This window comes from Telmatherina bonti (assembly GCF_933228915.1).
Source record: "Telmatherina bonti genome assembly, chromosome: 18".
NCBI classification, from domain to species: domain Eukaryota; kingdom Metazoa; phylum Chordata; class Actinopteri; order Atheriniformes; family Telmatherinidae; genus Telmatherina; species Telmatherina bonti.
Genome location: NC_136616.1, coordinates 29228452 through 29253816, shown reverse-complemented (window position 1 = coordinate 29253816; position 25365 = coordinate 29228452). Strand labels below are relative to the sequence as shown.

Sequence of the window (25365 nt, the reverse complement as noted above, 5' to 3'; positions counted from 1 at the left end):
AATACAAGGACAAAATCTAAATTTTTACATTTTCATAGGATTGTACATTGTGATGCACACTATTGTCCATCTCGTAGTGGTCCATTCAGCGAGGAGTTTGCATGTTTTTCCCGTGGATACATGGGCTGTCTCTGTGTACCTCAGCTTCTTTCCACCATCTATAAACTTGCATGCTAGGTTGATTGGTCACTCTAAATTCTCCCAAAGAGTGAGTACGAGTGGTTATGTCTCTTTGTATGTTGGACTGGTAGCATGTCCACGGTGTACCCTGCCTCTCGCCTATTATTAAAACACAACAAATTACAACAACAAGACAATCCTTCCTGCAAGCTGTCTGCAATGACTGGAGTTACCAGTATGAACCCTACACTGGTAGTTGTAAGCGGTTGGGGATAATAAACAATGGCAGCTCCCATTTCGCCCTGCTGATTCTTAAGCTGGATTTATATCCTTGCTGTATCTTTGTGCAGTAGGACCAGCGTAGCTGACGGCGATGGAATATGCTTTTGCACTACGATTATGGTTACAATGTCATGTTCCGGTTTCTCCTCCTTGTTTTCAGCACAAACTCAGCAAGAAACTCTAGAAATCGAGAAACAGATAATCACAAACTGACCAATTACAAGGAAGTACTAGCAAATAACTGTGCTTCAAGGAGGGTTTCACGTCTGAGTGTACGGCAGTTATGCCGTAACCAAACATAAACAGACACTGCATGAGTAGAAATCCAGCTTAATGGGTTTCACTTCTTATGATTTGAACTGTGTTCTTGTTTTTTGGTTTTTCCAAATGTTTGCGTTTGTATTTATTTTGATCTCCATTAGATGTTGCAGTAGAACTATTCTTCCTGGAGTCATTACAACATGCCTCTCATAATACAATGATTACACCAGTTCTCCATACCACGTTAACAGTGATAACATAATATTAGGACAACCCAACCCACCCACATATACACACACACACACACACACCCACACAGACCCGGATCCGGACCATTTCTATTTAAGCCTCTGCCATTTTCTTTTATAGGTTTTGATCTGTTCATATAGGGAGGGTGCTCACTCATGTTTTCCAATAAAAGTCCATTTTCACCCAGTAATTAAATTTAAATAAACACTGTGAAGTAATGATAATAACATCATGTGTAACAAATCGTGTTTTTCTTGGCGCAGCACCAAGACTGCAAATGAACGCGATGCCAGACAGCAAGGATATTATTCCCGGGGCAGAAATGTCCACCACAAAGTGTGGCATTCCCCAGGGCACCACCCCACCATTCTGGGTCACCATGACAACCATCCCCTATCTGTTCCCAACAGCTTCTCCGTGGTTTAACATCCCCGGTAAGAGAAACATACAGGAACTGTATCAAACTATTAAATAAATCATGTTTACTGCAAGTGACGATGTTTATTTTTGACTCCTAGATTATCTTACCATTCATAAAACAGATTACATTAAGGTAAGCCCTCAAATTGTCCAGTTTTTCTCTAACATCAAAGCTTCAATTATTTTTGATGAAACGATTATAAACATTCAACAAGGTTTCTAGAGGAAGTGTTTATCTGTTTTGTTTAAAATACATAAAAAGAATTTGCTTTGTTTCTTGTAGCAAGTTCACCATCCAGGTTCCAAGTTCTCCACAATCATGCTAACTGGTTTGCCTGAAGGAAACTACGCACACAAGGATGTTGCCAAGCTGGTGTGGCCTTATTTCCCCAAGCAGACTCTCAACTCTCTGTATTACAACTTGCTGGTCCTCCCAGTGCAGAGAAGGGTAAGGTCTGGATGAGTTAATACTCACTAAAACAAGCACTCACATGGTCTTTTTTGCAATTGTCCCTCCCTCTGGGTTGTTGCAGTTGCAAACGGGAACACATATTTATCTATATATCAATTAAATCAAGTCAAAGATACTTTATTCATCCCCAAGGGGAAATTCAAAGTTCAAGAACAGCTCGTCCAAGATTTGACAGAAAGACAATCAACATTTATGACATAGATTGACGGGCCCGAACCGAACTCAGGCCCCGCAGCCAGATTTACCAGCACTGCCTCACAACAGACAGGAAAAGAGGTACATTAAGATAATTCGGATCGAAGGTTAAAAAAAAAAAAAAAAAACAGTTACCACCAGACTGTGCCTCAGGAGGGCGAATTCTGGATAGACAAAAAAAAAACAAAAAAAAAACACACCTCTTGTACACGTAAGCACAAATTCAAATGAGACAACACACAGTCCAGGAAGGCGGTGAGTCAGGGTGAGGGAGGTGCACAAGGAGGGAGGACAGAGTGTCAAAGAACATCTCTTCCGTTCTCAGGGGGTGCCCAAGGCCACTGGGGAGCCGAATCCATATAAGATTGTTTGGGTTTCAGACCAGGAAAATATTTTGCTCTCGGCCTTGAGTCCAATAAGTCAGATTTGTTTCCAGTGAGGATTGGACTCCACCAACGCTGCCTTTTTATCACTGCCATCCATCCATCCATCTTCTGCCGCTTATCCGGGGTCGGGTCGCGGGGGCAGCAGCCTAAGCAGGGAAGCCCAGACTTCCCTCTCCCCAGCCACATTTGCCAACTCTGCGGGGGGGATCCCGAGGCGTTCCCAGGCCAGCCGAGAGATGTAATCCCTCCAGCGTGTCCTGGGTCTTCCCCGGGGTCTCCTCCCAGAGGGACGTGCCGGGAACACCTCACCAGGGAGGCGTCCAGGAGGCATCCTGACCAGATGCCCGAGCCACCTCAACTGGTTCCTCTCGATGCGAAGGAGCAGCGGCTCTACTCTGAGCCCCTCCCGGATGACCGAGCTCCTCACCCTATCTCTAAGGGAGAGCCCGGCCACCCTGCGGAGGAAACTCATTTCAGCCGCCTGTATACGAGATGTCGTTCTTTCGGTCACGACCCACAGCTCATGACCATAGGTGAGGGTAGGAACGTAGATCGACTGGTAAATCGAGAGCTTCACCTTCTGGCTCAGCTCCTTCTTCACCACGACAGACCGGCGCAGAGTCCACATTACTGCAGACGCCGCACCGATCCGTCTGTCGATCTCGCGCTCCATCCTTCCCTCACTCGTGAACAAGACCCCGAGATATTTAAACTCCTCCACTTGAGGCAGGACCTGACCCCCGACCTGGAGAGGGCAATCCACCCTATTCCGGCTGAGGACCATGGTCTCAGATTTTGAGGTGCTGATTCTCATCCCAGCCGCTTCACACTCGGCCACGAATCGCTCAAGCGAGAGCTGGAGATCACGACCAGATGAAGCCAACAGGACCACGTCATCCGCAAAAAGCAGGGACCCAATCCTGAGGCCACCAAGTCGGATCCCCTCAACACCTCGGCTGCGCCTAGAAATTCTGTCCATATAAGTTATGAACAGAATCAGTGATAAAGGGCAGCCTTGGCGGAGTCCAACCCTCACCGGAAACGGATCCGACTTACTACCGGCAATGCGGACCAAGCTCTGACACCTGTCATACAGGGACCGGACAGCTCGTACAAGGGGGTCCGGTACCCCATACTCCCGGAGTACCCCCCACAGGAGCCCCCGGGGGACACGGTCGAATGCCTTCTCCAGGTCCACAAAGCACATGTAGACTGGTTGGGCAAACTCCCATGCCCCCCCCAGGACCCCAGAGAGGGTATAGAGCTGGTCCACTGTTCCGCGACCAGGACGAAAACCACATTGCTCCTCCTCAATCCGGGATTCGACTATCCGGCGGACCCTCCTCTGCAGGACCCCTGAATAGACCTTACCAGGGAGGCTGAGGAGTGTGATTCCCCTGTAATTGGAACACACCCTCCGGTCCCCCTTCTTAAAAAGGGGGACCACCACCCCAGTCTGCCAATCCAGCGGTACTGCCCCCGATGTCCACGCGATGCTGCAGAGGCGTGTCAGCCAGGACAGCCCCACAGCATCCAGAGCCTTAAGGAACTCCGGGCGGATCTCATCCACCCCCGGGGCCTTGCCGCCAAGGAGCTTTTTGACCACCTCAGCGACTTCAGCCCCAGAGATAGGAGAGTCCACCCCTGAGTCCACTAGCTCTGCTCCCTCATGGGAAGACGTGTTGGTAGGATTGAGGAGGTCTTCGAAGTATTCCCTCCACCGACCCACAACGTCCCGAGTTGAGGTCAGCAGCTCCCCACCTCCACTGTACACAGTATTGATGGAGCACTGCTTCCCCCTCCTGAACCGCCGGATGGTGGACCAGAATCTCCTCGAAGCCGTCCGGAAGTCTTTCTCCATGGCCTCGCCGAACTCCTCCCCGAACTCCTCCCATGCCCGAATTTTTGCCTCGGCAACAGCCGAAGCCGCATGCCGCTTAGCCCGCCGGTACCCATCAGCTGCCTCCAGAGTCCCACAGGCCAAGAAGGCTCGATAGGACTCCTTCTTCAGCTTGACGGCATCCCTCACTGCTGGTGTCCACCAACGAGTCCTGGGATTACCGTCATGACAGGCACCAACTACCTTACAGCCACAGCTCCGGCCGGCCGCCTCAGCAATAGAGGCACGGAACACAGCCCATTTGGACTCAATGTCCCCCGCCTCACTCGGGACATGTTCGAAGCTCTGCTGAAGGTGGGAGTTGAAGCTCGCTCTAACAGGGGACTCAGCCAGACGTTCCCAGCAGACCCTCACAACACGTTTGGGCCTGCCAGATCTGACCGGCTTCCTCCCCCACCATCTGAGCCAACTCACCACCAGGTGGTGATCAGTTGACAGCTCCGCCCCCCTCTTCACCCGAGTGTCCAAGGCATGTGGCCGCAGGTCCGACGATACGACTACAAAGTCGATCATTGAACTGCGGCCCAGGGAATCCTGATGCCAGGTGTACATATGGACACTCTTATGCTGGAACATGGTGTTTGTTATAGACAATCCATGACGAGCACAGAAGTCCAATAACAAAACACCATTTGGGTTCAGAGGGGGGGGACCATGCCTCCCAATCACTCCCCTCCAGGTCTCACTGTTATTGCCCACGTGAGCATTGAAGTCCCCCAGCAGAACAATGGAGTCCCCAGAAGGAGCACCCTCCAGCACTCCCTCCAAGGACTCCAGAAAGGGTGGGTACTCTGAACTGCTGTTCGGTGCATAAGCACAGACAACAGTCAGGACCCGTCCCCCCACCCGGAGGCGGAGGGAAACTACCCTTTCATCCACCGGGGTAAACCCCAACGTGCAGGCACCAAGCTGGGGGCTGATGAGAATGCCCACACCTGCTCGGCGCCTCTCACCATGAGCAACTCCAGAGTGGAAGAAGGTCCAGCCCCTCTCGAGGGTACTGGTTCCAGAGCCCAAGCCATGCGTCGAGGTGAGTCCAACTATATCTAGTCGGAACCGCTCAACCTCGCGCACAAGCTCAGGCTCCTTCCCCACCAGAGAGGTGACGTTCCACGTCCCTAGAGCCAGCTTCTGCAGCCGGGGATCGGACCGCCAGGGTCCCCGCCCCTTGCTGCCGCCCAGCTCACATTGCACCCGACCCCTACGGCTCCTCCCGCAGATGGTGAGCCCACGGGAGGTTTTTTTTATCACTGATTCTTTTCATAACTCTTATGGACAGAATTTCTAGACGCAGCCAACATGTTGAGGGGATCTGGTTTGGTGGCCTCAGGACGGGGTCTCTGCTTTTTGCGGATGACGTGGTCCTGTTGGCGTCATCTGGTCGTGATCTCCAACTTTCGCTTGAGCGAATCGCAAAGTCTGAAACTTTGTAATTCGGATTTTTATCCATAAATACCCCATAATGCCCCGCTTGATCACTAAATAACTAAATAAATCTAAATACATGTATTATACATTATCTTCATAGAAAAACAGTACAGGCAATTAGTAAAGACATTTCAATAAATATAGAATAAATATGCAAGCATTGAGGCGTTGTCTCAGCCTCCACGTCACCTGTTGTAAGAGCTCATATGGAACCTCGTAACATCAAAGCTTGCAATATTTTTTCCATTTACTTCATGAGCGTTGTAAAGTTGAGACGATGTAAGTTGAAAACCACGTAACCCAAGGACCGCCTGTACTACTGAATACGCTCGAGAAGACTTGAACTTGATGCACTGAACATCAGTCACAATTACCATCCACTACACAGCATGAGAGAAATTTAATAAAGAAAATCCACAACAGTTTGGAAAGCTGCTGTCATTCAGAAAATCTATTGAATCTCATTGTGACTTTAAAAAAGTTTAAGGCAGTGACATACCAAAATTCAGTTACCGTAACACTTGAATAGACTCCACATGTAGCTGGAATGTCCCTGCACAACGTCACTACGCTTCTCGTCAAGGAGTGTCCTGCAAAGATGCATAGTCTTATCAGTAGACCAATCAGTGTTTTTGTCCTAATTTTATCCCATGCAACATGGAATAATCAGAAAATTTAAGTGAAAATTAGTTTTGATGTAAGTGTTATAATATCCCAAAACTTGTCCCTCTTTCTGTTTTTACTTGCAGGCTTTTGTGTTTTTCTGTAGCCGGGATGCTTGCAGCAGTTTCGTCCAAAATCACATCAAAAACCCCGTTTCTCTCAGAGGCTGCAAGCTCAGCATTCACTTCATCTTACAGGATGTGCATGCTGGATCCAGAGAGGTGTGGAGATGGTTGTTCTGTAGTGTTGTGTTCAAGTAATGATGATAAAATATGTGTAACAGTCAGGACTTTTTGGTCCTTTTTTTGCCTTTAGCAGTTTGATCTTTATGGTTTATGGTTATCATCCTGTCAGTCTAACATGCAGTTGCAACTCATTCCAGTTATTCACTTCACAAAAAACAACAAAATTACACCAAAACCCTTTTTATAAACTTCCCTGACAGTCTTTGTGTTGGTTTTACAGGAGATCATGTACAGAACTCTGATGAAATGGAGCAATGCTGTAAGTCATTCATCACTGAAATCTGCAGCTAAGTAAAAGGAAGTGTTGTAACATTAACTCTTGGTGTTTTGTTTTTTTTTGTTTTTTTTTTAGCATGCACCAGAGCTGGAGCATCTGGAGGAGCGGCTGCTGTGTGTGGAGATCTCTGAAACCAGCGTGGACTTAATCAAAAACATAATGAAGGAGGTGGCATCCATTGCTTCTTTTGTCAACTTCCTGCCACTCGCCAACCGGGTACGAGAACACACACACATACATTATCCAGATTTAGGTGTGCTACGTACATCCTCACCAGCCTGGTCTGAACATAAATAAAAACTTCATTTAACATTTTGGAAATATTAAAAAGTTAATTTATAAATACAGTAAGCTCAAAGGGGGCTGTGCTCTTCCCTCCTGGGGAAAGGAGGGTCCAGACAAAAAGACAAGATCCCTAAACGCTTGCTCTAAATCTCTAGATATCCAGGTTTTAGATGTATCCCTGCTTCAGCACACCTGACTTACATGAAATGGATCCAACAGCCAATGAAGTTCTGCAGAATGACGGACTAATTTGATTCAGGGGTGTTGGAGCAGGGATACATAGAAAACCTGCAGATTGTGTCCCTCAAGGATCGGAGCTGGACAAACTTGGTCTAATTTCTTGAAAAATATGAGTCCTGTAACAAACACTTTTCAAATTCTTTTTAAAATTATTTTTACCTTCTTTGTCCAATAATATATTCATTCCTCAGATATGCATTGAGATGGTTGGAGCCAGAGGTGTGTCACAGGTGGTGGAGGAGATTTCTGCCAGGACAGACTTATCAACACACAAAATCTGGTATGCTTTCACAGACAGACTAATATCTTTTATATGAAAATTTGATTTACTAAAATAGAGGAAAAAATACACCAATAGAAATGTGTTTGTTGAAGCAGAGAAAGAGGATTGTGCGTTCTACAAGTAGAAATCTTTATATGACGGTTGGTTCCAAGGAAAAATGACGGGAGGATGATCCTCTCCTCAAGGAGTAGAGATTCTAGCAAAAGCAAGAATTTAATTTGCCTTGTGGACATAAAATACATGCATTCGTGGTTTGGTTGGACAATTTCACTGCCTGTCCCAAAAAAGTCTTCATCTAGATTTAAATATGTTTTCTATTAAGTTTCTTATTGAGTAATTACTGCATGGATGATGATGATGATGATAATGTTACAAATTGCAACAAGTTATTTACCTGTAATCAGTGCAGTAAGTAGCTTTTTTTCTTAAATAACCATTTGAGAAAACACATCCTGTGAATGTTGGAAAAAATGTTAATCTTCAAACAAAGGGGGAAAAAAAGAAAGAAAACATCTGAGGAGGTGCTGAAACTAATGAAATTGGGTTAAGATCATTAAAAAACTTAAAAGCTACAAGGATAGTGGATAACCATCATCTTCAAGGAAGACATGTGATCAGAATGGTCTTGAATGGGGGGGGAGGGGCGGGGGACAACAGTAAAACTCAGTAATTTTTCTTAATGCAGGTAAGAACATGTGAAAAGAATTTAAGGGATTGGTACTGAAAAACTGTGTAGACTTAAGAAAATCACTTATCTAAAAAAGATGTTGGGGGCGCAAAGATTGGACTCTGGAGCTGGGAGAAGGTCATGTAGTCTGAGTCCAGATTTACCCTGTTCCACAGTGATTGAAGCATCAGGGCAGATGAAGTTATGCAGCCATCATTTCTTGTGCCTACTGTACAAGCCTGTGTGTGAACATCTGTACAAAAAAAATACACGGTGTAACATAAGTAAGGTTGGATGCATAAAGAATTAGGCCTTTAGCCAAGCTCTGAAAAGCCTTAAAACAGCAGAACCACAGGGGTAAAACCGTCTAAACTCTGCTCTGTTGTCTGTATTTTAATGCTGGTCAACCAATAGATTCTGCTTGCACCTCACTGTCTTTAAAGATCTGAACTCGACTGATTCCTGACAGTTTTTGAGCTTCTATTTTAAGCTTTTAGAGCCAAACATGATGTCAGATATCCAGATAGAAGAGCAAGGGTTATCGAATCCACAGCAAAGCTAAGAGACAGGACTGATTTGTGTACAAATCATTTCATTAGGTCCATAAATCTGCCCACAATTGCAGGGAGGATGGTCTTGTAAAGTCTTGTGCACCTCTTTTGATAAAACTTACCATCTGTGGGCTTCTTTTCCTTTCCTTCCCTTTCAAACTGAGCTCTGATTAGACTGAGAAAACAGAAAGATAAGGAAAGATAAGTTCATCTTCCCAGGATGGAAATTTCCAACTCGGTGCTGCCACTGATACCCCAAGGCCACGCTATCATGAAGTCTAGATGCTGCAGGTGACTTTTATTTAACTCATTGGCTGCCAGAGACATTTTGACATCTTTTCTAACCCAAACAATCACTGGCAAAGATGCCAAAAGACTTCTTTTGTGGTATTGCAGTCTCTGTATATGGCAAGCTGGTTTGGCCAGGCGCATGCATCGGGATGTTTTAGGGGTGCATTCTCTGAGCACACACCCAAGGCAGCGTAGACACACTCCTGAAGATCCTTCGATGCACACACCTGACTGAATCATCCCTCCATATCTGCTATCCCAGAAATATTCTGTGGGTCCGTGAACATGAACCAAAAATATACAAAACGCTGGCAGAATGGAGCTCTGTGCTCTAACTATGGCTTGCAGCCAATGATTGAAGATTCAATAATACAACTGGCTGCTTCCTCCTCATCCTCCTCCAACATATCTCTTACCCACTGAGCCGTTATCCAGCAGAAGTACATAAAAGTTTGCTCTGTGGTTTTACCCTGCAGAAACATGCATTTTCTTCTTGAGCGTCATTCAGCTTTAGCTTTCAGGTCTTAATGAGGATTTGCTCTCTGATGCAGCACCTCATCCATGCATAGATGGAGCCTCAGGGTGTAATAGTTGTTAAAGATGGAAGATAAAAGAAAATGGTAATTATGGTAAATATGAGATTTCTCATTACTGTCTTTTTCTTCTACGCAGGAGCAAAGTTAGACGCATTGAGACGTGAGTATTTCACTTCGTTTTTGGTTCATTTTAATGGAAAGCTAATCAAAATGCCAGCAGAATCATGATTGTCACCAATATGATGATGATGATAAAGCCTAAACGGTGATGTAGGACTTACTGTAGGATTAGCTGATGAATCCTTAAAGGTGGAGTATGTAAGATTTTCAATATTTTCAAAATAAATTAACTAAGAAAATAACTATAATCATAATTAGATAGGTTTTTTGTTTTTTTTAGACATGTAGGTTCCAGTCTGTCCAGATTTGATGTGTTATTAAATTACAAGTTTAATTAATGACAGATGACAAAAAGAACATTTTTTTTTACTGGTAGGAAAACATTTAAGAAGGGTCTTTGTCATTAATGGACAGACTGGAACCTACATGTTAAAAAAAAAACAAAAAAACAATCTAATTATGATTATAGTTATTTTTTTAGTTTATTGAAAATATTTATTGAAAATATTGAAAATCTTACATACTCTACTTTTAAATACACACATAAAAGTGAGAATTAAATTCTGTTCTATGTAATTTATTTAATAATGGATTATTTTAGCTTGACTATAATAGTCTGGTATAAAAGAAAGCCACACATCTGATATTATAAGCAGTAGATATATTTTCTATTAAAACTATTATTTCTATTGCTCTATTTAATACACTTTGCAGTGAGACACTAGAAAACTCAGTTTTCTGTTTTGGTTTTCAGTCTGAAGAGCCTAAAAGAGCGTTTACAAAACTCAGGTGAGATCACAATAAACCTTGACATGGAAGACATCGGCGTTGAGTCAGACCCCCCGACTGTGAAATGTGAAGCACAGCTTCCTCCTTCTGAGGCTTCTAATAAAAACCCAGCTTCCAAAAAACCAGCTGCCTCTGAGGGGAAGTCTGAGGAAAGATCCACCAAACCTGTCTTGGCTTCCAAAGCAGACGCCTCGACTATGAAGGCATCTCAACCCACCAAGGCGAATTTGGCTGCAGCAGGAGCCGGGACAGCAGTCACAGTGGAAAAAACTACGAATGTCTTGTCCAAATCTGTCAGCTCAGAAAATCAGCGAGATGCTTCTGAGGCTTCAAGTTCAGAAAAAAAGGAAACCAAGATTCAGGAGACCACATTGGTGCCGAAAGATAGAACCAAACTCACAGGAACAAGAAGTGAAACGACTCCTCAGAAGCTGCAACCAGCAGAACCTGTTGCTGCTGCGTCTAAAGTGGTCAAAGATGCTGGATCACTGAAGCCTGGAGATACCGGAAGCTCTACTGGGGAGAAAAGACAGAAGCCCACAGAAGTAAAGGCCATACCCACTAAACCCAGTACGATGCCTCCACCTAAACAGACAACCGTCAAACTTCCAGACACCTCAGCCAAGCCTTCACCACAGGTCCAGAAGAAGATGAGCACAGGTCCAGGGGCGTCTTCTGCACAAGCACCAGGAACCAAACCGGACGCTTTGCTAAAGCAAGTCCAGGCTGAAGCACGTCCAGCTGCAGCTGCTCTGCAGGCCAAAGCAAAGGTCGGAGACACGTCGACAAAAACGCCAGGAAAAGGTACGCTGGAGAAACGAGGATGTAAAGCAATGAGAATTTTCTAATTTCATTTTTTCCCCAGAGAGAAAAAAACATGTTTATCTGAAGCAAAAATCACGTTTGATAGTTTAATCTGTTGTTGATGAGCTGATGAATGAACAGAGCTATTAATCAAAACATTTCCTGACAACTTAATTTTTTTCAATAAAAAAAATCTGACTGGCAGCTTGATAAAAGACCAGTCAGTTCTGATTTCACTCACATTTTTCCTAATGCTCTTCGTTGACTCTCCTCTTTTCAAAGATCCTGTCACTAAAAGCCAAACCTCATCAGGATCCCAAGCTGCCGCCATACCACCAGCGTCTACCAAAACCGAGCCAACAGCTGCGGCGGCGGCAACAAAGCAACCAGCTGAATCAGCTGCTGACCCCTCCCTGACTGTTGGAGAGATGATTGGAAGTTTCCAGCAGAACATCTGTAAGAAATCCAGTATCAGTCAGTTGCAATCCAGCAGGTTTTCCATGTATTCCTGCTTCAACACACCAGGATCAAAATAAATCAGCTCCTTCACAATGACTCGTCAGTTTGAGTCGGCTGTGTTGGAGCAAGGATAGATGAAAAACCTGCTGGATGGCTGCCCTCGTAGGGGCGAGTAGAGTAGCCCTGGTCTCTGTATTGTTATACCTTTAAACAAATTTCCCTGTTTGTTGTCTTTAACTCCTTTTTTGCTTTTCTTTCCAGCTTGTTGTAGTTTGGAAACGATCATGTCGTCAAAAGTAAGTTCTCCAACCACTTACTTGAACTAAAAAAACTACGTTAAATAGTAGATATTCACAGGTTAATTACATTTTTTTTTAAATATCTTAGTGTTTATTTAAATTCCTCAAGAAATAGTTTGCATCTAGAAGCTGGTTTTGATGCTGTGTGTGTGTGTGTGTGTGTGTGTGTGTGTGTGTGTGTGTGTGTGTGTGTGTGTGTGTGTGTGTGTGTGTGTGTGTGTGTGTGTGTGTGTGTGTGTGTGTGTGTGTGTGTGTGTGTGTGTGTGTGTAGTGGTGTATTTCTCCACAAAGCAGGACATTCGTTTAGTTTTACTTGTTTCTTTAACTGTGCATGGCGTCTTTGGGCAGGGGCAATTCTAGATACGGTGTTGCATCCAAGCGGCAACCTCCAGCGGTTAAAAGTGAAGCCTATGCGGAAGTGCATAAAACTGCAGTTCCCCCTTCATCCACTAGGGGCTGCAAAACAGAGCAAATCCCCATAGACTCCCATGTTAAAAAGACCAACTTCACGGCAGAAATAAACATGTTTACAGCCTGGTTCAAAAATCCATTTTCGGTTTAATAGGTCAGGTTTACCTTCATGACAACTGTGGGGAGAGAGTGAATTTTTTTTTAACTCGCCCGTTTAAAAGTAATTTAATCTCGAAGTTCTGCTAATTTAGGGGCGTGTCCTTTTGATTGACAGGTACCCGATCTCCCGCTTCAAGTCAGAAGAACGTAGAACAACCTTGGTTTTTAGCCGGTTAACAACATGAGTTAGCTTTAGCCTGCTTACCTCCGTTAGCTGATTAGCTCCGGGTTAGCTCGGTTAGCTCTTAGCTACAGGCAGCTCTAAGTTCGCTCTATGTCAATCACCCATCCCCACCCCCACGCTCACAGCCCCCCTCTCAGCTCCACCTCTTTGCTCATATTTGCATTTTCCGGGCGAGATGACACGCATGACGCTGCCAACATGGCGCCTGTAGGAACCGCCCACCGAGCTTCAATTCAGCTCTTCAGAAATCTGACGGGTGACGTCACGGAGACGCCCTCCATCTCTTTATATACAGTCTATGGTTGCATCGTGAAAACGATCTGTATTGGTGGGGGAATCGTCCAAATGTCAGTGTTGGAATCAGTTGAGACTATTGTAATAGCATCAGTACTTTAATTTCAGTCCCTCACATTTGTGCAGTACCTGCTGCTGTATTTCAAACAAGCAAGTTTTTGTGCTTTACATAACAAACATCCAAATCATTACAGGTGTTGTAATGAGCAGACAGCAAAACTGCAACGATCACAATAAAATAATAAAAATAAAAGCGACCAGACTGTCGGAGTCTGCTTAAAGCGCCTCTTCATCATACTGTGGAATAGTCCCACGATGCTCCCCCTCCCCTCTCGTTTTAAAGTCATAGCTTGATGTAGGGCTGGGCGATATGACCAAAATGTCATATCTTGATATAGATCATTTTATATCCCCATAACAATATACATTTGTTTGTGTAACTTTAAACAAGCTCACCGGTTTTGGTTGGCAAGTCATCTTTTCGTGAATTATCCTGCTCTGAAACACGTCTTTCTCTGTTTTTTTATATGTTGCATAGTGCATGTCGTAAAGCGCGTCTTGACGTAAAATAATGCAGTAAAGCACCTTATCGTGGCGTAAACGATAGAGCCTTAAATGAAACAATAGACATTTTTGATCGTTCAGCCCTGGCATGATGTCATGTGACTCGCAGGTAAATGAACATGCAGACGGACTGCAGCACACACACCACCACTGATAATGTAGTGTGTACCTTAATGCCAGATGCAAAGACTGATTGGTTAAAGCAGGTTGTCCTGTGTGTGTGTGTGTGTGTGTGTGTGTGTGTGTGTGTGTGTGTGTGTGTGTGTGTGTGTGTGCGCGTGCATGCGTGCGTGTTGTTTTTTGTTTTTTTTCTTTTTTTTTTTTTTTATTATCAGGTGTGGAAAATAACCAGGTTTCATGTCAATATTTTCTTTTTCTCTTATCCAGGCTTTTTCACTGAACATAAGGCTGTTAATGATAACAAATCTGCCGAAGTATTGCGACAACAGCTACACTGAGGCTCACGTTGCCGGTCTGCTCCAACAATTTGGATTTCAGTATGACGACAGAAACATCTATGTTATTCCTCAGACCTGCATGGTAAGCAGAAAACGTTTGGCCCAAATATGACCCACATCTGCTATTTGGTTTGACCCTTATGTGGCCTTCACTTCTTGCAGTTGTCAAAATTCAGCCACATGACCACCACAAGTGGCTCTCAAGGAAATTACTGTCTTATTACGGTCTATTTTAAGACCGGCCCTTTATATTTGGACCACTTCTGGCCCACACAACTCTTGCCATTGCTGTAATTGAACCATATAAGTGCCAAATGTAGCTGAAATTATGGTCGGTCCTCTGTTTACAATCGAGTGTTCCTATGCCCAGGTGTAACCCAAAATTACGCACAAGTCTGATTTTTACCTTTAAATACCCCCTTAATCACTTAATAACAATCTAAATACACATAATATACATTATATTAATAGAAAAACAGTACAGGTAATTAAAATAGACATTTTGGTTAAATCAAATCAAAGTTTATTTGTATCGCACCTTTCATACAAGAAGCAGCTTAAAGCTCAAAGTAAAACAAATAGACACAAAATCATTCACACACACATACTGACACACCCTCAATCCCACGTTGCATGATGAAGCTTCTAACGTAATCTGTCTCTATAACCAATAATAGTAATAATAGTAAAAGAATAAACATGAAAGAGAAAACATCTGGCTTGGCAGACTGTGGGGAAATGATATCCTGGGGATCCTTTCACACCAGGGGCCAGCCCACCCATAACCATAGGGCGCAACACCACTGGCATAGTCACGACTCAGGGTTGGCTGAGTCCGCACCACAGCCATATGGCTGCACTGCAAGGGCCAACCTGTCAGAGGCCATCCCCATGGCAACGACCCTGCAAATTGAGTAGGCAAGGCGTGTTGGATCCCTATGAGGAAAATAAATTAAATAAACATACACGCACTGAAGCATCGTCTCAGCCTCCGTGTCATGCATCGTGCATTGTAAGAGCTTATACAGAACCTCATAACTTCAAAACTTACTCTATTTATTTTTAATTTACATTTATTAGTGAGCATTGTTTCTAAACGACAAAAGTCAAGAACCGGAGGACCGCCTGTAGGCCCAAATCTATCTGCTATTTGTGCTGGTTTTAAATCTTTTGAGGTTATTAATCTTGAGGACAGTATTGCTTGTTATGATAAATGTGTGTTTTTCTGGTTGTGCTTTCAGGCTTTTATTCTCATGCCGAGTTGTCAGAGTTTGCAACGTGCTATTAAAGCTTCGAGAAAGGATGAGATTATTCTCAATGGATCTAAACTCAGGCTGCACGCCGTGATCAGCAGAATTTTGATGTCACCAGTAAGCATGTTTTGTTATTATTATTATTATTATTATTATCATCAATATTATTATCATCGTTATTATTGTTATAACCTGTCCTGTCAAGTGAAATGACTCCAGAATGGTGGTCCGGCCTCCGTATAATTCTTAACAAACTTACAAAAGGAGCCTTTTGGATATCTGGCTCCCCTTGATTCTTTTATTTCATTCTTTATTATTTTATTATTTATAGTATATATAAGGACATATATCTGTAATCATGTTTAAAATACTTCCTTTTTTTTTTTTTTTTTTTTTTTTTTTAAGAATATTCCAAAGTAAACACTGTTGTGCAAAACCTGCAGTGTCATGGTTACCGAGTCTCTGTTCACATTGGAGCTCAATTTTAGATTTTTCCTACATGTATGTGACTCGTATCAGATTTCGCAACTTATGGGCTTTACCTGGAGGCGAACAAAACTTTGAACAAGGTTAAATGTAGAGAGCTCTGAGAGCATCTGCACAAACAGCATCGTCCACATATTAGCTGCACACATGATCATTGTGCCAAAGAGGAAGAAGTCTTTATATCTCTTTTTTTGATCCCCTGTGCAACTTGTGCTGAATTAAATGAATAACTTGACGAAAAAATGCACAGAGAAATGCGTCTAAATCACATTGAATGTAGAATTTTGGCTTTTTACCAATATTGATGTATAAATCTTGTCCATCTCTTTGTTTCCTATATCAACTGATACTAATATTTTTGCAGCGAGTTGTGCCAAACAAACAAATATCTGAAAAACTATACATGAAATCTCTTATATTTTGTCATTTTGAATTAGAGGGAACTTAGTTTGATATACAGTATGTGCATATTGTGTAAAAGTTGTCTAAAAATATTAAAACCGATGTCAACAGTTTCTGATATTACATTTTTAAATGCCAATATATGCTAATAATATCAGTAGACCAATAATATCGAACATCTCTAATTGATTGGAAATGTTAAGTTGTAGTATCTATTAGTTTGACTTAATAAAATCTGATTAAAAAGGAAAAAAACAAAGCTGATAAAGCTGAAAAATGTTCTTTAATCTAAGATCAGCTTTTTTCCACTCAAAAATGATTGGTAAATCAATTTAGCGGACTGGTTCCGTTTACAAATGCAGGTCTCAGCCTGTTTCAAGCAGACCAAATACAGGAAGCGATAAAAAAAAAAAAAGTCACTTCCTGCTAACGGAGAAGAGAAAACTACACGTTCTTTTCATTTTACTCACCAAGAGTCCCCAATACCACCAGAAAAAGACGCTAGACTTGTTGATGCTCTCTTTTCCTTTAGACTCACTGAAAGGTCTGAAACGTCTGTAAATGTAGTGCCAATTCAGCTAATTAAGTAGCGAAGGTACCATGTGCATCCGTATAATCGGCGTACCAGGAAATTGTGCTTTGACAAAGGTTCCGCAATTAAACTTATTTTTTTTAATGAAATAGGATGGTTATAAAGTGCAATTATTAATGATTGGAAAGAGGTTAGGAACAAGTTTTACTGCGTCACACGTCACTTGGACACACTTGTATTGTTAAATGCTTGTATTTATGAATACACATAGCCGTATGAATATGTGTGTGTAGGTATGTGTGTTTTGTACAAGGATTCTGACATGTCTGAAATAATTCATAATAAAAACTAGGTGATTAACTAATAGGTAAATGTCATTTTTCTCTGTTTCTGTCATAGTTTGGGTTTTATAAGTCTCTAATGGAGCTGTTCAAACATGTAAGTAATACACACTTGGAATAGTTATAGATTTGAAATATAATTTTACTTTTCACAAAGGTTTTCACACTAAACATACAAGTCTGTATACATTTTTATTTACTGCATTTAAGTCCTAATGCATTTAGCTCCTTTTGTCTCTCCTTGCATTTACATTGAATGTGATAACTGAATGAATAGAGTCAATAAATCTTCTTCTGTGTTTGGAGCAGCAAGTAAACGATGATGGATCGAGTGTAATCTACATCAACGACATCTCTTCGAGCGAGTCCAGGGAGCTGAGGAAAGCTTTGACAAAGATAAACTCTGTGAGAAACTTCCTGCCTCTGCTTAACAAGGTATAAACGCACACACATCTTATATAAGGGGGGCCCAAAATGATTCTCGAGGGGCGCTGTCCTGCAAATGTTGTTTTTCTGCTTCAACATACCAGGTTTAAATTAAATAGATTTAACAGCATATTAAGGACTAATAATGACTCATTATTTTAATAAGCTGTGTTGGAGCAGGGAAACCTGCAGGATTGGGGCCCTAGAGGACCAGAGCTGGGCTTTATATACATGAAGAGAAGAATTAAGTTTTTTTATTTTTTATATATATATATATATATATATATATATATATATATATATATATATATATATATATATATATATATATATATATCTGCAATAATATTTCTGCTGTCTTTTATTTTGCATTGTGTGTTTTTGGTCTACTGGGAGCAGTGTTTTTTTTTTTTTTTTTTTTTTTTTTACCAAATATTAACACCTGTAGCAGATGTTGAAACTTACAGTGCTAACTTCATCAGCCTACGGCAGCTTTAGGACCAATTACAAAGCTTAGTGTTCTGTTCATCATTAATATCTTTATTGAAATGTGTTATTGTGAAATCTAAAGCAATTTATCAGCAGCTAGACTCTATGTTGACCTTGCCTGTTGCTTTACTAATGACTTTAATTAGGCTCCACCCCTCTTCCTGTTGCTGCACTCTGCAAGCTGCATTCCCAAGCAGAGCATGTGTCTTACAGCAGCCTTTGTAGAGAATTTATTATCATATATGTTACGTTTAATATCATGGACATTCTCAAAGGTTTTGTGCTTGATGTGGCTGTGTGCACATTACTTTATTTCACAGCTGCACTTTGGGTGTGTCCAACTCTCAAACAGCTGGATAGTTATTCAATTCAATTCAACTTTATTTGTATAGCGCCACTTCACAACAATGTTGTAGCAGGGTACTTTACATACACGAATCAACATACACATCAGCCAATTCATACATATCCTTTAATAGAAACCAACTGGTTGCATCAAGTCATGACTTCGATCCAATCCCCCATCCCGGCGACAGTGGGAAGGAAAAAACTCCCTTTTAACAGGAAGAAAACCTCCGGCAGAACCCGGCTCAGGGAGGACAGCCATCTGCCTCGACTGGTTGTGGTGGAGAGGACAGGAAAGACAGATCAACATGTACAACTGCACTTAATCAGGAAGACCTGCAGAGAAAAGGAGAAATAAGTTAGAGACGGCAATATTGGCATATATTTATACATTAATATATTAGAGAAATAGAGCGAGGTACTTCTCAGTGCATCAGGTAACATCTCCATTGCTACATAAGTAAACGTTGGCTAGACTACCCTTAACTAAGAGCAATGAGCATAACCTGGATAGTTGGGTCCTGTACATGCAGACTCCAGGAGATGCTCATATCCTAACTATATAAGAATCATGAAAAAGTTAGTTATCTGTCTAACTAGTCTGTTACTCTTGCAGAGTGTTGTTGATGACCTCTGGCTTCTCTGAAGTACGCCTAGTTTATCTATGTTACCCAATGTACAGATATGCTAGCTGAGCAACGTCTTCTCTGAGTTTCTCCTGTAATATGCAGCTCCTGTGATGGCCAGTCAGCTGCCTACAGCTTTTTGCGGTTGCTTGCAGCGGTAGCATGTGAGCTAATATGGATTCGGATCTTGAGTGCAGCAGGGCGGTCCTGGAACCCAGAACCTGTATAAAACATCAGAGCTAGAGGTCAGCCTTTACACACAGGGACTGTTCCAAAGAAACGGCATGAAATTGCAAATAATACCCAGATGAATTATCAACGTTTCTGTCTTAATTTGCACCAAGGATGGTGCAAGATTGTGAATAAGTTTTAGAAATTCTAAACAAAACTCACAAAGTAGATTCCACATCAAACCACGACAACAGTGTGTTGATGCTGCAAAGGAAAACACAAAAGGCAAAAGACTAAAGGAGCTCTGCAGTTCTGTAAAAGTGTTGTGAAAGGGATGAAAGCTGTTCAACATGAATCACAGATTATGCATCAAACTTTGTCTCCCAAAACCTCTATTGGATGCGAGGGGGCATCCCAGTTCAGTTAAGGTCAGTGTTTTTTTTATAACCTATTTTGAGCAAAGGTACACTTTTTCACTAAAAAAAAAAAAAGGCACACCACAAACAAAAAATGTTAAAAAAAAAAAAAAGAAAAAAGCCTATATTAATAATATAAAGTTTATTTAGTCAAAATTAAACAGAAATCAGATAAACACAAGAAAAAGGCATTTTATAATCTTTTACCTGGGCCTAAGCCTGTTTGGATGAACACAGAGCTGCTTTTTAGACCAATTATGTGAAACTGGATCATTTCTAATGGCACACCTGATGATTTCTCTATTGTGCCACAGCACAGTGGTTGGAAATCACTGCTTTAAGTTTCAGTTTCTTCCTTTCCAAAGCAGACAGCTCCATAAAACATGTCGAAAAGAGGTCTTCGGGAGCCAATAACACCTTTTTCCTGTGTGTGTTTCAGGTGTTTGTTGAGTTTGAGTCCATTCGTGATGCCGATCGGCTGGGAGTTTGGTGCAGCCTGTTGAAAAAATGTCCTCCTTATAAGATCTACAGGATGAAAATACCTCGAATGTCCACCACAGCGCTGCGTAAGTCTGTTTTCTGAATTTATGCTTAAAGTTTACGAAGAGTGTCCAGCTCCAGTCCTCAAAGGCCACAATCCTGCAGGTCTTCCATGCATCCCTCCTCAAACACATTGAAATTAATGAGTCATCGTGCAGAACCTAATAGGCTCTTGGATCCACTTAATTCGAGTCAGGTGTGTTGAAGCAGGGGTACATTGAAAACCTGCAGGAGCTGTCTTCATGGACTGACTTTGGACACCCCTGGCTTAAGGGGTCCCAGTACACGTCCCAGTTCTGGTTCAGGCCTTACATACAATAAAAACAGTGCATAAAATTGCACAAATGGCAAGTGGAGCCTTTAATTCTGCTCCACCACAAGCTGAAATGCTTTCTGATGTCTTTAATCTGTCTAAGAAAACAACACGGACGCTAAGGAAAAAAATGTTTGCGGATGTTTTATTGTTTAGTTGCATCAAGACAAAACAGTCCAGGTGTTTTTGTTTCTGCAGCACCCCGACTGGCAGCGAAAGCTCTGCCGGACGGCACAAATATTGTTGCTGGAGTGGTTGCCCCGACGACAAAGTTTGGTGTTCCACAAGGCAGCATTCCACCGTTTTGTGTCACCATGACAACTTATCCGTTTGTGTTCCCGACTGTATCTCCTTGGTTCATCATCCCAAGTAAGAGAAACGGAGACTTAAATCTGACCACGTTTTCTGACAATAATAGAGTTCTGTTAAGATTTTTGTTTCTTTTCTAGATTTTCTGACAGTCAACCAAATGAATGCAGCACATGTACGTACAATTTTTAAAATTTTTCTAAATAAAATTTATCTAATATAATTTATCTAAATAAAATTGAAAAGTAGAATAAGTAAAAGAGTATTTTTTAGTAGGTATTTGTCTGAAATGTTGTCTTCATCATATAGAAAAGTAGCACTGAAGCTCCCGAGTTCTTCCCAGTCATGCTGACTGGTTTGCCGGAGGGAAACTACTCACACAATGACGTCGCTAAGCTGGTGTGGCCTTATCTCCTGAAAAAAACCCTTCACACTCTGTACTACAACATCCTAGTCCTGCCACTGCAGAGGAGGGTAAGAACTTAGCTCATTCTAGTTTTATCACAATATTACATCATGTTTTTCATTTCTTCTCCTGGTTTTCTTTTAGGCTTTTGTGCATTTCCATGACTGGGCTTCCCGCTCCCGTTTTGTCAGAGATCACAGCAAATTCCCAGCTTCAGTCAGAGGCACTGGGCTGAATATCCACCTGGTCTTGGAGGAAATGAAACCTGGACTCAGTGAGGTCGGCAGGGTTTGGGTTCCCGTGGTTTATTGTTATTAGAGCTGCACGGTCAATGTGTCAAATGTGATCATGCAGCCATTTAAAATGCATGAGTGTGTGTGAAGTGATGTGTGGCGTTATGTTCCCAGTTAAGGCTTTTGGATTAACGCCAGTTCTTTTCTTTTTAATCTTCGCCCTGTTCACTCCACAACATTCCCACGCAAATTGTATTTGTCAACCAATTTACACATCTACATTTCCAGGCAAAGTAGGCAGTGCTAACCTAAAGCAGAAAGAAATAAATGCAATAATTCTACTTTGATAATTAGTTTATACATTTTTCACTTGTTTTATAATTATTATTTTTAGCATAATCTTTCATATGATAATTTCTAATAGCCTGTAGTAGGATTTGTATTGATTCGACAGTGATGGCATTTAGTGCTTTTCACAGCTCAACTAAAAAGACTGAACAGCACCTCCCCCTGGCCAGGCAGAGAAACTGCAACCTGCAGTTGTGTTGTATTACAGCATTGTTTCTCTCTTCCAGCCCTCAGGACCCCCTGCCCTGCATGTTTTTATGCAACCCTACTTCAACACACCTGAATGAAATAAAGGGCTTGTTAAGAGGCTGCAGAGAACTTAAAAAGGAAGTTCAATAATGTGACTCGGGTGCTTTGGAGGAGGATTATTTCTAAAGCAGGCAGGGCAGGGGGGGGGCCTGAGGACTGTATTACAGTTAAAGCCACAACCTCTATATGAGGCACAGTGTTGCTCTGTCTTTTAGCCTCATATTAAGGATGTATATTCACACATGTTCAGTTCATTCTCCGAATAAAATCATTGATGTACAAAGGCAGATCGCTATGCTGCCTTTTTATGTTTACTGTACTATGCTGGCGGTTTACATACGTATGAATTAGTGAATTGATGTGCAGAATGATGACCCTGATAAAGAGGCTTAAACAAATTCATGTCTGTCTTTTCCATGCCATAAACTCGTCTTATTAACACTACAGTGAGCCACATTTGTTGAAGCTAAACCACTTGTACTTATAAAAAAAACAAAACATTGAATGAATGAATGTATCATTGATTTCACCCCTCAGTGTCATGTAATGTTCTGAGAGGGTAACTCTGACATCCTGTTCTTTTCACAGGAGATCATGTACAGAACAATGATGAAATGGAGCAATGCCGTAAGTCATGCATCGTTTACTTGCATCAAGTAATGAGTGGCTACTTCCTCTCGCCCCTGAGTATGAACACATGACTTTCTGTTGTTTTTCAGCATGTTCCAGAGCTGGAGTCACTTGAGGAGCGGCTGCTGTGTGTGGAGATGTCCGAGATATCCGTCCATCTCATCATCATGGTGATGAACACCGTGCTAACCATTGCTGACTTTGTCAGCTTCCTGCCCCTCGCCAACAGGGTATGACAATACAAACACCCGCATCACTAATTCCTCTTAAGCTCCAGTTTGTTGTGTTGCAAAGATCAAGCAAGTGAAGATTTATGAAACCATGATTTCACATCTAAGCCATTATCCCCTGGAGCCCACAAACGCCACATATCACATCACAGCAGGTTATCCAACATGCTAATTGCTGCAGGAAGAAAAGAATTTTTTACCTTGTTAGTCCTGCATCTCTGCAGCAGATGGCTGCACCCAGAAAGAAGCAGCCTGAACCTGTTTATGTTATGGCTGGTCTGGATCATAGACCATAGATGATAGATGGACGAAGCCTTCGGCGGTTAAAGGGAAGCCTATGCGGAAGTGCATAAAACTGCAGTTCTCGCTTCATCCACTAGGGGCTGCAAAACAGAGCAAATCCCCATAGACTCCCATGTTAAAAAGAGCAACTTCACAGCAGAAATAAACATGTTTACAGCCTGGTTCAAAAATCCATTTTAAGTTTAATAGTTCAGGTTTATCTTTATGACAACTGTGCGGGGAGTGAATTTTTTTTTAACTCGCCCATTTAAAAGTAATTTAATCTTGAAATTCAGCATATTTGGGGGTGTGTCCTTTTGATTGACAGGTACCCGATCTCCTGCTTCAAGTAAGAAGAACGCAAAACAACTGCGATGTTTAGCAGGTTAACAACGTGACTTAGCTTTAGCCCGCTCACCTCCGTTAGCTGGTTAGCTCCTGTTATCTCCGGGTTAGCTTGGTTAACTCTTAGCTATAGAAAACTTGGAGTTCGCTCGATGTCAATCATCTACCATGACGCTCACAGCCCCCCTCTCAGCTTCCACCTCTTTGCCCATATTTGTATTTTCTGGACAAGACGTTATGCGTGCCTCTACCAAGATGGCGACAGTAGGAACCGCCCACCGAGCTCCAATTCAGCTCTTCAGAAACGTATGGGTGACGTCACGGAGGCTACGTCCATCTTTTTATATACAGTCTATGGTCTGGGTCAGTCTGGCTTTGTGTTTTAACTGACCTCACCTTAAGCAGATCTGTGAGGTTGTTGGGCGCTGTAGCAGCAGTTTTACGGCAAACTTTTACAGTCCCAAGCAGTTTGCTTCTGTTCTTGCATGTCGAAACACCAAACCAAGTCAATAAAGATTAAAAACAAGAATAAAACGGTCTCTTAAAAGTAGAATCCACCGATTTTGGTTGATGTAAAATCTAAAATGCTTTCAAAATGCCGATTTGTAGCTGAACAAACAGTAAACACATGTCTCTTAAATTGATTTAAAAACAAAGGAAACAAACCACACAATCCATCAACAAAACTGAACAAAAAGCTAAAAAACACAACAGATTTTTAGAAACTCCAAGGATTTGTGGAGACATTCACCCCCTATACAGATCAAACAGCAGTGCAGGAGCTAACGCACTACGACAGCAATGATCTTAACTTACTCAAAGAGCTCAATTAGAGGTTTAACTGTGTTATTAAAAGAACAATGCAATCGCCATGGCAACCATAGACAAAATGAAAGAGCCGGCAGTGAGTAACTCATAGCGCAGGTGGAGCTTTCAAGTTTAATCTGCTTCTTCGCCTACCGGACTTACATTGAACAATAATACAATACCGCCACCTAGTGGCGAGTCCGACATAATGCGGCCATTTACAACCTGCATCATGCAGAATAAACCCCACCAACATGGCTGTGAGTAAATATAGATGCAACACGTGTTTGTGAATCAGTGAAATGATGATCAACCTGTAAAGTAGAGGAGGGGATTCTGGCCTTGTGTGCAGCAGTGGCTGCTTTTTCTGTGGACTTAGAGTCCGGCGCAGATTCCTGATGTCTGTCAAAAAACACAAGCTTTGGTAGAACCTGTAGAGAATTAGAAACATTCGGAAGAAAAGTACTAATACTGCTCTGTTAAAAAGTCCATCAGTTAACCGATGAGACCATAAAATCTATCAGCTAAAATGTGGAGTTTAATACAATTAAAATAGGATGGAAAAATCAATAAAAAGTGACTGCAAAGGTTTTTGTGCCCGACACATAATATATAATGTTGCTTTATACTATCCACAAATATTTATACATTCAATTTACTACTAAATATTTTTAACAAAAACTACAAATATACAGTCTTTTCTTTTTTGCAGTAGCTATAATATATTTAACAGAAAAACATTAACAGGCTCAAAATAGTTGGTCAGTTAATGGTATAATTTACAAAATATTCTACATTATTTTGGAAGTATTATTAGAATTTGAATTAGTAATGTTAATATTTGTGATTTTTTTGGTTATATTGGATGTCTTTGTTTCTTCCTGCTCCTGTGCT

General features: G+C 42.0%; 1 protein-coding gene across 1 annotated transcript in view; it reads left to right on the top strand.

Moving 5' to 3' along the window:
* Positions 1 to 25365, top strand: part of LOC306769263 (uncharacterized protein) — a gene marked incomplete at its 5' end in the record, with an annotated part of 77986 nt that overhangs the window by 29662 nt on the left and 22959 nt on the right. The window contains 22 exons of the mRNA XM_079257829.1: positions 1176 to 1346; positions 1431 to 1465; positions 1616 to 1780; positions 6463 to 6597; positions 6842 to 6880; positions 6974 to 7114; positions 7615 to 7703; positions 9888 to 9911; positions 10626 to 11464; positions 11747 to 11920; positions 12185 to 12219; positions 14222 to 14374; positions 15534 to 15662; positions 17365 to 17403; positions 17616 to 17741; positions 20219 to 20345; positions 20831 to 21001; positions 21082 to 21116; positions 21251 to 21415; positions 21492 to 21626; positions 22766 to 22804; positions 22897 to 23037. Coding sequence (XP_079113955.1) covers positions 1176 to 1346; positions 1431 to 1465; positions 1616 to 1780; positions 6463 to 6597; positions 6842 to 6880; positions 6974 to 7114; positions 7615 to 7703; positions 9888 to 9911; positions 10626 to 11464; positions 11747 to 11920; positions 12185 to 12219; positions 14222 to 14374; positions 15534 to 15662; positions 17365 to 17403; positions 17616 to 17741; positions 20219 to 20345; positions 20831 to 21001; positions 21082 to 21116; positions 21251 to 21415; positions 21492 to 21626; positions 22766 to 22804; positions 22897 to 23037 — 3107 coding nt within the window. The remainder of the gene's footprint in view (positions 1 to 1175; positions 1347 to 1430; positions 1466 to 1615; positions 1781 to 6462; positions 6598 to 6841; positions 6881 to 6973; positions 7115 to 7614; positions 7704 to 9887; positions 9912 to 10625; positions 11465 to 11746; positions 11921 to 12184; positions 12220 to 14221; positions 14375 to 15533; positions 15663 to 17364; positions 17404 to 17615; positions 17742 to 20218; positions 20346 to 20830; positions 21002 to 21081; positions 21117 to 21250; positions 21416 to 21491; positions 21627 to 22765; positions 22805 to 22896; positions 23038 to 25365) is intronic.